At 39.5% G+C, this 12845-nt stretch overlaps 2 protein-coding genes across 5 annotated transcripts in view; one reads left to right on the forward strand and one right to left on the reverse strand.

Moving 5' to 3' along the window:
- Nucleotides 1-1314: 1314 nt before the first annotated feature.
- On the forward strand, nt 1315-7699 carry gsdmeb (gasdermin Eb). The gene is made up of 10 exons (XM_005738482.1): nt 1315-1442; nt 1743-1964; nt 2072-2264; nt 2505-2679; nt 3831-3951; nt 4128-4253; nt 6356-6483; nt 6687-6870; nt 7012-7085; nt 7204-7699. The coding sequence occupies exons 2-10, from the start codon at nt 1760-1762 to the stop codon at nt 7426-7428; spliced, it is 1431 nt and encodes a 476-aa protein (XP_005738539.1). The 5' UTR covers nt 1315-1442; nt 1743-1759; the 3' UTR covers nt 7429-7699.
- Nucleotides 7700-8441: 742 nt separating this feature from the next.
- pals2a (protein associated with LIN7 2, MAGUK p55 family member a) overlaps nt 8442-12845 on the reverse strand; it is a 10046-nt gene continuing 5642 nt past the window's right edge. For 3 of the 4 annotated variants that reach the window (XM_005738486.1, XM_005738484.1, XM_005738485.2), the window contains 9 exons: nt 12336-12485; nt 11895-12122; nt 11039-11170; nt 10605-10707; nt 10425-10496; nt 10169-10330; nt 9862-10064; nt 9652-9780; nt 8442-9534 (listed from right to left, as the gene is read on the reverse strand). In XM_005738486.1, the coding sequence (XP_005738543.1) occupies nt 9358-9534; nt 9652-9780; nt 9862-10064; nt 10169-10330; nt 10425-10496; nt 10605-10707; nt 11039-11170; nt 11895-12122; nt 12336-12485 (1356 nt within the window). In that variant the 3' untranslated portion in view covers nt 8442-9357. The remainder of the gene's footprint in view (nt 9535-9651; nt 9781-9861; nt 10065-10168; nt 10331-10424; nt 10497-10604; nt 10708-11038; nt 11171-11894; nt 12123-12335; nt 12486-12845) is intronic. The other variant, XR_311875.1, reaches the window with a different exon arrangement.

The following is a 12845-nucleotide window of genomic DNA, read 5'->3' on the forward strand; positions in this document are numbered from 1 at the left end:
TTTGTTGAGTCTTTTGTGATTGTTTGTTCAAAAACACTGAAAGCAAATAGACAGTTGAAATAATTCCCTCTCATCTCAGATGATGAGTTGGCAGGTAGATAGCCTGATTATAATTTTGGTGCATAAAGGAAAAATGCAATTAATTTTAAACATGATGGGTCAGGAATGCCACACGAAAATGCCATTTAGGAAGCTATGAAAAGCAATTGGGGTATAAACACTAGGTTTACTGGGAATGTGAAGCAGTTCCCTGCTTCTTACTATACATATTCCTTAAGTGAAGTAGCAACTCTTAAAGGACTGGTAAAAGATCATCTGCTAAATTATAGAATTTTTTGCTCGGGGCTGCACTTCATCCCTTTAAAATGTTCTTGGCTTTATGGGTTAAATCTCAGTGCCATCTAAATGGAAACCTGTGCATGATACTTTCCAATGAATATCCTGCAGTATACAGTAGATATGTGGCTACGTTTCACAAGTGTTGAGTGAATTGTTCCAATCACTTTAGAAACAGCCGTATGTGTTTGACGAAAAGTGTTTATGGCTTGTTTTTGCCCGTCCTGCTAAGCAATGACCAGAGTTCAAGGTTAATGAGCAATTATGGAGCCGTGCAACAAGTAAAGGTTATCATTTATAAATAACGAATGCAGGAATGTTGTGAGAGTCATGTTGATGAAAAGAGTAAGATACCGCTAGTGATCCTTAGAGCCTGTCTGCATTTTTGACATCCTACAATATGATAAATGACTTTGAAAAAGGGCTCCTTGAGTCCACCTATTCTCTTTTGTTTTCTATTTTTATTTTACTCTAATAATTCACTGTAGTATAGTTTGTTTGTATTCTTTTTCTTTGTTTTGTTTGTTAATCCACGCTAGCGAACATGGGCTCATCAGATTGCTGGGTGATCTTAAACAGCCGCTAGGTGGCGACAAATGCAAATGAAAGCGGACTACTGATAATCTGTTTTTACAAAAGTCCCCTATAAAATATTGTCACTGGTCAAATAGGACTGAATAAATTATAATGCAGAGCAGTAGATACATCAATGCAGTGTAATTAAGATACTTGTAAAATAGGTTATTTCTTTATTTTATATATATATAGTCCCTACATAAATCCAGTTGACAATTTACCAGTACAAGCAAATATAGAAGAGACATTATTATTATTATTATTATTATTATTATTATTATTATTATTATTATTATTATTATTATTATTATGATAAGCTGGATTGTAAGCGTACAGGAAGAAAGGCCATATATGCCATATATGTTTCGGCCTCTCCTACCGTGCAGAGGGCGGAGCCTTTTGTCCAAAACAAAGAGTGCAGGAAACCAGGCTGAGCTGAGCTACCACAGAGGAACTGACTCCTGTAAAAGTCTGACCACTGGGGAGTTTCTCTTGCAGGTCACCAATAAAGCGAAGACTCCGTGGAAGCGGTAGGTGGAAAATTAGCCAGATTAAAAAAAAAAAACTAGCATATTTCGTCTTATCTACAGTGACTGCTGCACCGATGGACTTTCGGTTTCCATAATAACCGGTGCTTTGATTGTTGTCGTGCAGCCTGGAGGTTTTAAATGTAAAGAGCTGTATGGTGTCTACTATGTTTTTGCTTGAAATAAGTACAGTGGCTGAAGTAGGAAGTTTATTTGTGTTTAGTCCTAAGGAGGAGCTCACATGGGTGAGGTCTTCTGTAGCTGTGTAGTAAACGCCTCCCCTCTCTTCTCTCGCTTTCAAAGCTTTATCCAGCCGAAAGATGTTTGCTCTGGCTACCAGAAACTTTGTGGAGGAGGTGGAAGATAACGGGTCCCTGATCCCAGTGACCAGCCTGAATGACACCATTGCTCTCCTGACGGTGGTGGTGAAGCGCAGGCGTTTCTGGTGCTGGCAAAAGTCCAAATATCTTCCCACTGATTTTAATCTCAATGATATACTAACAGGAGACACACCCATAAAGCCAGGTAAACCTCAAAAGCAGCACGAAAATGGCCGCATGTGTCACAGTTTACTCTCCCGAGATCACAGAAATTAGATTTTTTTTTTTAATATATTTATTTACCTTTTGCAGTTGTGGTTGAGACAGACTTCATCAAATACAGTGGGACATTTAGTGACAACATTCAGGGAACTGTGGATGCAAATTTTTCCAAATACAGCATTAAACTTCAGGGTGAAGACTCATCCAAACTCCAGTCATCTTTTGGAAGCTTGAAGAAAGAGGAGATTGATATGCAGAAGTTGCTGCAAGACTCAAAAGACAAGTTGGTTCACAATCTGTACCTGGTGTCACATGTAAAGTTGTTTCAAACACTCTAAACATCACCTGACGATCAGCATGTTAAAGATCACATAAGTGATCTTTGTCCAGCTGTAAAGTTTCACACAAAACACGATGCCCGGTTGAATATTAACGCAAGAAAAGATGATGTAGGATAAGTCACAATAAAATTTTGTTTCCAAGAATGTTCCTGGTGAAACTCACCACATTTTTCTTGTGTTAGGGTTCTGGACATGTCCCACTGTCTAATCCAGCAGACAAAGGAGAAGCAAAGACGGGTATTTGGGATTGTAAAGGATCGTATTGTAACCACTCAACCCTGTTCAGTCATAGAGGAGGTGCAGCAGGGAGGACAGTGTGGGGGAAATCTGAGCACCTGTGGCCCCAAGATGACTAAGGTACAATATCAAACCTCGTATCAGACCTAATAGTTGCTGGTATTTAGGGTTCGGTCAGTTTTTAAAGTTGCTAATACATTCCTATATTAAGTCAATAAGCTAAGTTCACAATACAAAATTCATAGGTCCTGTTGCCAGGTGAGCAATACATGTGCTGCTTTTACCCGGATGAGTTTCAGATCTGCGTGTGCCAGCTTTGCGTGTACATTTTGAAAGCAGAAGAGAATAAGAAGAAGTGGAATAAATCTTGCCCACTATGCATGAAACAGTTGCATTGTGGTTCCTCTTCAGAATTTAGGTCCTTCATTTATCCTCGGTTTTTCCTCTTCATTTCCAGAAATCAAAACTGGGAATTTATTGTTTATGTTCTAGCTACATACAGTACTGTGCCAAGGTCTCCAGACAGACTTGACATTCAAGGCTCTTCCTTGGATGTTGGCTGCCTCTTTTTCTGTTTTCTGCCAGGATGATCCCACACTGCTTCAATAACGTTGATGTCCGGGCTCTGAGGAGGCCAGTCCTTTTTGTCCTCCACTGGTCCAGTTTCCTTAGATTTTTTTTAAGGACACGGCACACCATACTGAGATGTGCCAAGCCTTCCACTAATAGCTCTTGGGTATCACCCTGTGTATGTCAAATTGTGTTATCTTTGATATATTTCCTACATTTAACCAAAGAAATGGGAACAGATTATGTGCTTTAACAGGCTGTTAGTAACAAAGTTATTAAAGGCTTTTTTTTTAAATTAAAGATGGATTCAGTTGTAAATGTTAAGTGGCTTAAAAAAAATAAAGTAAATAAATAAATAAAATTCCTCTGAAGGGTCAGGTATAAGGATTGGAATGAAAATGAGTGAAAAAGCAGCCAGTGTCCAAAGAAAAACTATCAAAAGACATTCAGAGAGCCTGGAGAACTGTTGCCTAAGACCACTTTAAAAAAAAAAATCACAAAAAAAGTGTGACTCCTTGGACCTAAAACTCAAGACCTTTGCAAAGTACTGTAGTTAAAACTATATCTTATATTAAATTCCACTATAACCTTAAAGAAAATATTGAATCTTTAAATAATTCTTTAAAGCAGATTAATATTTGTGACACTCACTGAGGAATTTTGTTGCCATTTGTTCTGATTCGGTGTTCCTGTTTCTTAAGTTTTTATTGAAGGAGAACGCAAGCTTGGGCAATGACAGTGACATTACCATGGAGATTCCTACCAACACTCCAATAGCTTATAGCCTTATAGAACTAAAGATCAAACACGATGGACAATATGGTGAGAAGTCATTTATTGTATTTGTAGAGTAACTGTCTTACTTCATGTTAATTTAACAAGAACTGATAAACTCAAAGTTATATTTAGTAATTGCAGGATCACCATCATTAGTTCTAGGCTATTGTTGGAAATATCCATGTTCTGTCTCCTTGAACTATCACGTGCATTTTCCACAGAGCTGTGTGTATTGTCAGGCACCAATGGAGGCTTTGATAAAGTTGATGGTACTGCTAGAATGAAAGACCAGCCGTCTATTTCAGGAGCTCCTGCACATTCATCTGACAATAGCTGCCTTCAACAAGGTAAATCACTGTTTTCGCCTCAGATTTCTTACCTTTTCCAGCAAAAAAACACACGATTGCATGCAGAGAAATGTCCTGCACACCAGAGCTGTAGAGCACATCAGGTTAGTATTTGTTTCTAAGGTTTTGTCACCACAGTGGAAAGTTTCCATGCATTATTACACTATAACTGAGCAACCGAGATCAAATGTTAGACTGAAAATGAGAGCATGTGATTGGCTAGTCTGTATGACCAGTTCTTATATATTGCATTCTGCTCTTTCCTCTGTGGATAGCTTCTCTCTCTGCTTTCCATTCTTTCCCATAACGCCAGAGTTATGGATATATCTGACAGCTCTGTGTTTTTTTACAGTGTTCCTTATGTTCTAAAAAGGACGCTCCTACAAATACTTGTAAAACTAACTGTGTCCACTCTTTGCAACAGAGCCTTGAATTTTTTGTGGCCTTAGATTCTTTGAAAAGGGCTCTATAAAAATACAGGTTATTATTATTTTTAATAGTATTATTTTTATTAGTAGTAGTATTAGTATTAAAAGTCTACCGTTGGGATTTAATATAGAGGTGCAGTGTTAGTTTTACAGCTGAAAGGTGTGAACGCGGATATTTTGGTGGCTAGCCTTGTTGAGGCGACCGTGGCTCAGGGGGTTGGGAAGCGTATCTGTACGGGTCGCCGGTTCGATCCCCGGGCTCTCTGTCCTGGTCGTTGTGTCCTTGGGCAAGACACTTTACCCTACTTGCCTACTGGTGTTGGCCAGAGGGGCCGATGGCGCGATATGGCAGCCTCGCTTCTGTCAGTCTGCCCCAGGGCAGCTGTGGCTACAACCGTAGCTTGCCTCCACCAGGGTGTGAATGTGAGAGTGAATGAATAGTGGCATTGTAAAGCGCTTTGGGTGCCTTGAAAAGCGCTATATAAATCCAATCCATTATTATTATTAGCCTTGTTGCCTATTCATATTTATAGGAGTTTCATCTTGATAGCACAAAATTTAAGGAGAAACATACAATTATACTTCACAAGGATTTGTGGCATACAGTTTAGCTCTAAATTTAATGCTGTAAAAAGCATGTCTTACTTTGGTTTGAGGATTTTTGATAGTTGGAGCGTTCATTTATTAGGAACGAGGGGGAAATGTTATGAGAACTAGGTTTCAGGTTTTTGTCACATTTCTACATAAAGCTCGGTACATAATTAAAAAATCTCTGCATGTTTTTTCTCAGCAGTGCGCACACAGTTATTTTCATATAGGTTCCTTTTGATTAATGCCAGAATCTTAAAATATGTAGTAATGACTTTAAGAAGTATCAGCAGCCTCACACAGCCTACAAGAAATTACCTTTACTTGTAGCTTCATGGCCACAGTAATATTTTCATTAACACAAGTATGAATCAGGATATGACTATAAAGGGTTTTGTGTTCCTCTACACACTGACATCACTCACTCCGTCATACTCCTTCATTGGGTGTGCTCGTTTTTCAGCCACTAATTTGCGCTGCTCTAGGCATGTAGTTATTGAAATGAACCAACTACATATTTGTATATAAATCAGCACATTATTAGTAAACTATCCACTTTCATGGGTGTACTTTTGTTAATGCAGATTCTTTGGCTCTTTGGCAAAAAATGGCATTTGCTTTTTCTGTGTTGCGCTCCAGCAGCACCACACCTCTGCTGTATTCAAGTCAAAGGGTCTCAAAGATAAGAGACCTTGCTGCATCTTATCAGAAGGGTGTTCAACGTATTTGTAAACACAGTTTTGACCTATATTAAAAGGGTACAATACAGTACAGTTTACTCTTTAGTTTGCTATGGAAGTTATGTACTGACTGTATGATTTTATTGGGTGGAATTTTGAATCAGGACTTAACCTGCTTGGAATAAGCCAAGATAATAGTTTTGCATTCACTGGCCACAGCATGCATGCGTGTATTGACATTTTTTTTTAAAAATAGCATGTATATACACATGCAGTGTTTTATTAGCTTCTACATATTGTTGTGGTTTACATCATCATAATCTCAGTTAACCTTTTTAACGTGCTCCGGGAAAATGTTTTATCTTTGACAGTGAATGACAAACTGTCCTTATTTTTCTGTCTTCAGAACTAGACCAACTGAGCGATCATTTCCAGCTGCTTTCAGCTCTTCCGGCATCCACCAGGTCCGCTCTGCTACAGCAGATTACAAAACTTTTGCAGGATCAGATCACCATTAGTGCACTTCAGGATGTGGTAAGAGGGACGGAGAGGTCTAGGCACTGGCACTGCACATTCACTAAAAGAAAATGGACATAATGAAATTCAGTTCCGTTCCGTTTAACCTGTTAGCAGTCGGACGTACCGCCCACGGTACATTGGATGGTTTAGGGGACTAATTGTAAATTTGTAGGACTGCTAAGGGGTTAAAGTCTGACCTGTCTCCTTCTCTGTCTCAGCTAGAGCAGATGTGCGTGGATAAGGGATCTGCCTCAGTTGACTTTAAAACAACAGCGTCTCAAAAACAGAATGTCCAGGCAATTCTGGATCTTTTAGAGCAGTCTAGTCAAGAGGAGCCAACTGAAAAAAGCCGATCCACATCGCTTCACACAGCCCTTCACCTCTTAATCAGTGCATTGGATGGTGAGAAAAGTTGTACTCTACAGTCATTACTTGTGGATTTCTTTTCATATACTAGAGACCTAGTATACCCACTTCATGCACACTGCAAGTTCTAAAAACTTAATGCAGGTTCCTTCATCATGCGTCTGTTTTGTCTTTCAGAGATGACAAATGATTGTCTTGCTGCCTTGGAAATGTGCTGCAGCCCTGCAGTGTTGGGGATATTGGAGCTACTGGTTAGTAAATTCTCTTTTTTATAAAATGGCACAACATGTTAAGCAGGTGTTTCTTTGTAAATTAAACATTACACATTAAGTTAGCTGCCCCTTATGAATCTCTCAACACCTGTTCCAGGTGCAGTGTGCATCAAAAAATGGAGAGTTGCCTCTGAGCGCCGAAGCGTCGTCTGTACTGACAGAGGCCATCTATGGAAAGATCGAACATCTGTTTGCCTCCTGTAATGTGTCCCTGCGGAGAAATGGGGACATGGTGAAGGCAGAAATAAACAAGCAGCCAGGAAATCCTCTGGTCCTGTGTATCGTGATTCGAAGTCTTGCCTCATTAGCTCAGGGTGTTTGAACTGAAACCTGCTTTACAGCCACCAGAAACAAGTGTCACAGTGGAATTAGGTAAATGGAAACATGTAAATAATTCTTTTTGTTATTTTAATAGAATATTTTAAGGGGTGCTACATGACCAAGAAGTCATTCTAAAAATACTGAATACTTGATCTGGACTCATATGTGATTACTCAATGTGTTTAAAATAATAATAATAATAATGAATTAATAGTCAGACTTGATTTTTATGTGAATAAATATGCAAAATTGTATCAAATTTTTTTTGTAACTTTGGCAGTTTCCTTCAAATAAAAAATGATTTTGAGCTGTTGTCTGATTGTATAAAAAATTATGAACCATATTATAAAATTATCATGGGTGTGGTGCTTAGCACAATCCTTTCCCAGCAGAGGTTTCGGGTCTGAATCCGGGTTGAAGCCTCCCTGTGCAGAACATATTCCTTGGAATGTGAGATTATATAGTCGTTACAACTTAATTCACATCTAAGTGCGCAAAAAGAAGCGATAACCTAAATATGGTCATCTCAGGCACACAGCTTGCAGCAATATCCCTATAGACAAATCTATTATGCTCCTGGTTCTGATTATGTTGGGCATTCTCATGGAAAAAAAAAAAAACATGCTTTGTTTCTCAAACTACCATCATTTTTTATTATTAACATCTTATTAACAGTATATAATTATGTCATCATCACTAAGATTGTATTCAAATCAATTGTTCTGAGCAATAACTGTTTCTCAAACGTGGACTGATCACATTCTTTGACAATATTATAGCAGTAACATTTCAGGTTATTTTTACTCTCAGATCAATTATTAATTCTCCAATGAGCTCCATCTTCAGGATCTTTGATGCTCGTAACACAAACCTCATTCTGCACCACCCTGGCTTGTGTACATTTAAACTTTTTGTGTCATTTGCTACTACATACACTTTTGATTTTTAATATGCCTGAATGTAGCATGTTTGTCGGCAAGTTTGCTTAAAGAAACACACCTAAAACACGGCGGATCATTAGAAAACACCAGTTATTTATTTGACATCTGAAAATACATCTTATGTGAAATCTTGTAAAATATAATTTTATAAGTAAATATGAATTTTATTTAAAACTGTTAAATTTTAGTACATATCACATCAAAAGGGATGGTTCACTGAGGTGCAGTACCCTGTTTGAGAGTCCTGTGGAAAGTCTTTCTTTGAAAACACAAACACAGCAACAAATACTCAGAAACATTTACATGATCCAAACGTCTGACACAGAGTCAGCGTATTTAATGTAATATCTTTCGTGCTTGAGTTAAAGAGCCATAGGTAAACACTACAGGATTAGTTTTCTTCCTGTACAACTTCATACAGTGACTGGCAAATCGTTTTCCATTCATTAAGTTTGGCTGAGGAGCTAAATGTTTGCCTCCAGGAGGAAAAAAGGTCTCATATATATGACACTATTCTACACGAATGACAAGTCTGTAGTGACAGAATGAGATGAGAAACTGGACGCATAAGCACTGTAAACTGTAACACTGAGGTATTATTCTTTTCAATGAGCGAGCCCTCATTTTTATGTAGAATAAATACAACTTAACTGATCTTACATACAGATGTAACATTAAAAACTGGGTTTGCTTTCAAAAGCATCTGACACGAGTGCCAGTACTCTTCCAATCCATGTGAGTAAAAAATATCATTTAAAAAATACTTGCCAATAAATAAGTACACTTCCTATGTGTTGTGAATTGCATAGTGTGCTAGAAAGGAATCTGGCAATTCAGGTTAAGGTGACTCTGATGCAACTTTGTGTGAGACCAAATTCACACAGGCTTGACGTCCAACACTTACTTTGTGTGCAGCACAGTGTTGAATCCCCTTTTATCCTAAGCCTGGCACCTCCAACAGCAGCTTCTCTCCAGTGGGGGGTAAAATATCAGTAGACCCAGCTGACTGGAACCCACTGTGGCTCTATGATTAATTGCTCCACTGCTTCCTGGAGCTTGTCAAAGGCTTTGTCCAGATTGTCATTAACAATAGTCAGGTCAAAGTAGTGGCTGTATGCCCGGCGGATCCTGGCGCTCTCGTCTACAGTCTTCTTCAAATCATTCTCCTGTTACAGAAAATGGATTAAGCCCATTTATAGAAGGGAAGCCACAGCCATTACAGTGACAACCACTGTAAAATCCCACCATCGTATTTAAGAATGTTTCATTGGCTTAAAACTTACCGTGAGTAGTTTGGTCGTAAGTCCAGCATCTACCACAGCTTTGTGCATAGCTCTTAGTGTGTCCAGCTCAGGAGCAGCAATAAATACCACAAACGGCATAAACTCAGCAGTCTTCAACACTTTCAGGGCCTGGGCATAAAATGTGATGTCACTACCAAAGCTTTTAGGAAAAGCAGATCCAGATATTGAGTGCGTGCATCTTTGACCGACCTGAGGGTTAACATCTAGGATACAGGTACGGCCGGCAGCCACCACTTCATGGATAGAGTCGATCTTGGTTCCATAAAGGTTGCCATCGTACTCGCCGTGCTCCAGATAGCGGCTCTCTTTGATGTCCTTCTCCATCTCTTCCCGTGTAACGAAACAGTAGTTTTGCCCATCTTTCTCCTCTTCTCTGGGACGGCGTGATGTAACTGAATGTAGAAGGTAAGAAAAGGCATTTCATGCAGCCTGACGGGTCTAAAGTCTGAACATTTCAGTGGTCTCAGGTCTATGTCTCACACATGCACGCACTCACATGGGACAGTGGTTCCATATCTCAGGGGATTCACGACAATAAGCCTGTTCTTTAGGCTCCGCCTCCCAACTCCCTGAGCTCCAATCAGAACCAGCGTTTTCCTTTGGAACGGGGGCATCCTGGCTACCTCTTCATAGGTCTGCAGCTCGTAACGATCAAACTCTGTTGAAGGCGATACAGAGTCAGTACTGTGTCACCATTTTAAAAAATGTAAATATTTAAGCGCGAAAACCCTAAAACTGCAGGTAATACACACCTGCATTCTTGGTAGTGAGGTACATCATTTTTTTCTTTTTTTTCTTTCCAGTCAGAGTCCCACAGAGCATCCCTGAGTCAAATGCACAAAGTATTAGTGCTCCGCATTTTGGTGCTGAAATCTAACCTTCATTAAATCTATACAAGAGCAGCTGGTACGGTTGGAAAGAGTCATACTAACCTGTACCTGACGTGTCCCAGTCTCTCCTCACAAAGGCTTTTCTCTTCTCCTCCAAGACCTGACTAGGGATGAGGCCAGTGGCTCCACCAACAACTTTCCGTGCCTATACAGGGGTTAGAGTAGTTGAGAGATGCTTCAGACTCTTAATTTAAATATATAGAAAGAAAAAAACTATTTGATGGTTATTAATCTTTTAGAAAGCTGTAGATTCTTACAAACTGACTCAGAACTCGCACCAAGCAGCACTTTCGCCATTGGGGAGCAGCAATGGCTTTAGAGTTCTGCAGTGAGTCTTTGATGTACCTATGTAAGTGGCCAACGTTGTTGCCAACATTCATGGTTGTGTGTAGTGTATTATGTATTAACTACTTTGCGATCCTTGTGTTTTACATATTGTGGCAGCCATAAATTTCCAGTAATATGAGCACACTCACCTGCCACCAATTGGGGTCTTCCTTGTTGACTACATGAATCACATCTCCTCTGGAGAAGGCCAGACCCGCCTCTTTACAAGGGATCAGGTTATCTGTGGCTGGGTTGTAGTTGAAGTGTGACTTCACATAAACCTGCAATTTAACAGAGGTGAGGTGTAAATCTGTACTGTGACATTACAACACTTAATTAAGCTGCAAAAAAACTACATATGTCTCATGACTCTTGATTTTGAAATACAATATGAAAGTAAACCTTCTTCTTTCCCAGTCAGAAGTCAAAAGCCTGAATGAGTTGGACCACATACAACTCTTAAGTGTGAACAGGAAGAAACATTTTTACTCTTACTAACAGTAGATAATTTATCGTCCTCAGTACAAAGTACCAATAGCCTTATGATGTAATTTTACCTAAGGCTTCTCAGTGTCAGCTGCTATGTGTGCTCCATTGAATAAAGTGGTGCATGTCCTACTTGGTGTGTGGAGTGTTATTAATAGATTCCCATGGGCTCAGTTTTCAAGAACCTGGTATTCAGAGATCACTCAGCTCTCAATCAATATATATTATTCATTAGAGCACAATTTCAGAATATATTATTGCAAATCAAATCAAATACCAACAGCAAATATTAAGGTGCATTTATATGACTGAATGTAACTTAATATTACATGAAAAACTCAGAAAACTAAGAAAAATGTAATTAAAAGCAATTCATCTTGCATCCAACTTATTAATTAAACATCCATCCACCCATTTTCATCCGCTCATCCAGGGCTGGTCGTGAGGACTGAAAAACTAAACTAAGATTATCAATCACCTCCAGGTGAATTCAGAAAATGAAACCTCCTTTTTCTGTACCTGTGGAGGTGCTGGTGTGTCTTTGTAGCTTGGCAGGACCTTGAGTGTAATACTCCCGCTGCAGTCCCTCAGCAGCTCCTGGAGCACATGTGGGTCGCTGCCGACCTCTCGACCATTCACCTCTCGGATTATGTCCCCTGTGTGCAGCATGCCTTGCCTGTCAATTGAGCTTCCGTGCAGGATCCGGGCTATCACCATCTCTCCTCGCACCACGCGGAATGTCACCCCCTGAAAGAGAGTAAGAGTCAATAAAGTACTGTACATCTGCACTTCATAAATCATAGAGGAGGCCAGTTTCATGCGTTGGTCAGGTTCCTCTAAAAGATGATGATTAACTATGTAAGGCTGAGTCACTGCATCCTAACAGATAGTCAGTGAAAGGGCATGTGTAAAACTCTTTGCAGCTTAACAGGAGTGTTTACCCATGCCTTGCTAACTCACCAGTGGTTCCCCAGCTTTCTTCTGGATGCCAATCATCCTGACAGCATCAGCTGGCATCAGTGAACTGGTCATCATGGAATTACTGTTAACTGCAGTCTGCGATGTTTCATAGCACTTTGCAGCCACTTTGTCATGAGCTTCTATCAAACACTAAGACAGAAGAAGAAGAGAAAAATACACACAGAAAGAAATGACTTAACAATATGTTTCTTGGAAAAATGAAAAAACACTCCAACATGCATTACATGAATTACTATGAACAAATGAAGACAAACTGCACTGCCAATAGACTAACTGAAAAATATCCCCAAGCAGTTACAGACAGTGAAGACAAACAACATTTAGGGCTGCTCAATTAATCGAATTTTAATCACGATTATGATCTGGGCTTTCAACGATCATTAAAAATGACTGAGCCGATTATTAGCCCCTCCCATTTATCCGCGACACCTTAAAGGCCGGTCCGTGAAAATATTGTCGGGCATAAACCGGTCCGTGGCGCAAAAAAGG

The sequence above is a fragment of the Pundamilia nyererei genome, unplaced genomic scaffold (assembly GCF_000239375.1).
Source record: "Pundamilia nyererei isolate P.nyererei 1_Seehausen unplaced genomic scaffold, PunNye1.0 scaffold00084, whole genome shotgun sequence".
Lineage (NCBI taxonomy): Eukaryota > Metazoa > Chordata > Actinopteri > Cichliformes > Cichlidae > Pundamilia > Pundamilia nyererei.